Source organism: Sinocyclocheilus grahami, unplaced genomic scaffold (assembly GCF_001515645.1).
Source record: "Sinocyclocheilus grahami isolate Dianchi unplaced genomic scaffold, SAMN03320097.WGS_v1.1 scaffold22828.1, whole genome shotgun sequence".
NCBI classification, from domain to species: domain Eukaryota; kingdom Metazoa; phylum Chordata; class Actinopteri; order Cypriniformes; family Cyprinidae; genus Sinocyclocheilus; species Sinocyclocheilus grahami.
The window spans coordinates 1,076-2,563 of NW_015518920.1; the positions used below are offsets into that span (position 1 = coordinate 1,076).

The following is a 1,488-nucleotide window of genomic DNA, read 5'->3' on the forward strand; positions in this document are numbered from 1 at the left end:
TAATCTATCTGGAAATATGCAACAATTCTAACCCATTTATAATAGAAAATTGAATCTGAAAGTCATATGGGATGAAAAGCCCATGTAAACCAAATTTGAATAAAACTGATGTTATTTAAGAAGATGATTATCGTTAAAATCAAATTTTGTGTGCACATGCAAATTATTTTAGGGCCACTTTTAGGTGGCAAATATTTACATTTCTGCTTAATGTGTACCTTTTGTTTTGTTTTAATATATCATGTGTCTTTCACAAATTAGAAGTCTAAACTGAAAATGCAAACAGTTTTACCTGATCACATATATGCAGGGCAAATAATATTGTAATGAAGCCAGTAGATGGATATCTGCCATGTTTCAGGAGCCATTTCTCATAGACGTATTTTATGAAAGCAGGGTGGAGGATCATCACCTGAACAGACAGAATCAAAAACATTATTGTTTTGCTTATTTTAAGGCTTAATAATCCGTCTCTTGATCATACATTTCATTATGACATGGATACTCGCCTTGTTCTCGTCTGCATTGACTGAAGACTTGACTCGTGTGTAGGTGCTGAGGAACAAAACGATGGCTTACTAATTATGAAAATGTAATTTCATATTTATTTAACTGTTTTTTTTAACAATGCTCACTGTGTAATGTGTCTAGTGGTGAAAGTACTTATGAGCCACTGCATGTCACGAATCTTAAAGGGAAAAAGGACAAGATGGGTGGAGTTGTCCAAGTCCACAGCGCTCTCAGGATATAGAATCCGGTGAGTCGTCTTAGACCCCACATCCTTCTCATAACCTTTTGTCGGGCCTTTATTTAACCTGAGAGAATAACACAGGTAATGGGTGTTGATAGGCTATCTAAAGAATTATTCCTAAAGAAGAGCCACTGTTGTAGAGAACATTAATCGGATTATTCTCTGTAATAATCTGTTCTTCTAGTACCTAAAGACAACATCATGCAAATCTATGAGAGACCCATAATGGGATCCCACAAGGTTTGCAGAGTTTCCCACCACAGCACAGGTTCTGCAGCGATCTGGACTGGCGTCTGAGTAGTGCTCTTTATCGGGGAAGAGAGAAAACAGCTGATCCACCACCTCTGTGTAGTTAACTCTGGGTGTTGATGATTGTAAACCCTGCACAAATATTTGAAAGATCAAGATAAACGTCAAACTGGTTTACTTAATATTGACTTTGTGTGAACACCATCAAGATAAGACTGTTGATTTGTATCTTCATTTTCACATGGAGAATTTCAACATGATTCTAGGGCGTTTCTCACAGACTAGTTTCAGGATGTTATGCTGTTATCAAGATACATATGCAAAAATCTAGAAACTAAGCTGTTATTTTGGCACAGAACAATAAAATTAAATTAAAGAGGTACTTTTGAGGTATGCTTTGGTTGTAGAACAAAATGTGAAAGTCTCTTTAAGTAATGTTAAAATACTTGATTTTACTCAAATTGAAAACTGCCATTGTAAAAAAAAAA

General features: G+C 35.4%; 1 protein-coding gene across 1 annotated transcript in view; it reads right to left on the reverse strand.

Annotated features, from left to right (window-relative positions):
• Positions 1 to 284: 284 nt before the first annotated feature.
• LOC107579984 (CMP-N-acetylneuraminate-beta-galactosamide-alpha-2,3-sialyltransferase 1-like) overlaps positions 285 to 1,488 on the reverse strand; it is a gene marked incomplete at its 3' end in the record, with an annotated part of 1,561 nt that continues 357 nt past the window's right edge. The window contains exons 2-5 of the mRNA XM_016265753.1: positions 939 to 1,132; positions 636 to 815; positions 510 to 555; positions 285 to 412 (exon numbers count right to left, since the gene is read on the reverse strand). Coding sequence (XP_016121239.1) covers positions 285 to 412; positions 510 to 555; positions 636 to 815; positions 939 to 1,132 — 548 coding nt within the window. The remainder of the gene's footprint in view (positions 413 to 509; positions 556 to 635; positions 816 to 938; positions 1,133 to 1,488) is intronic.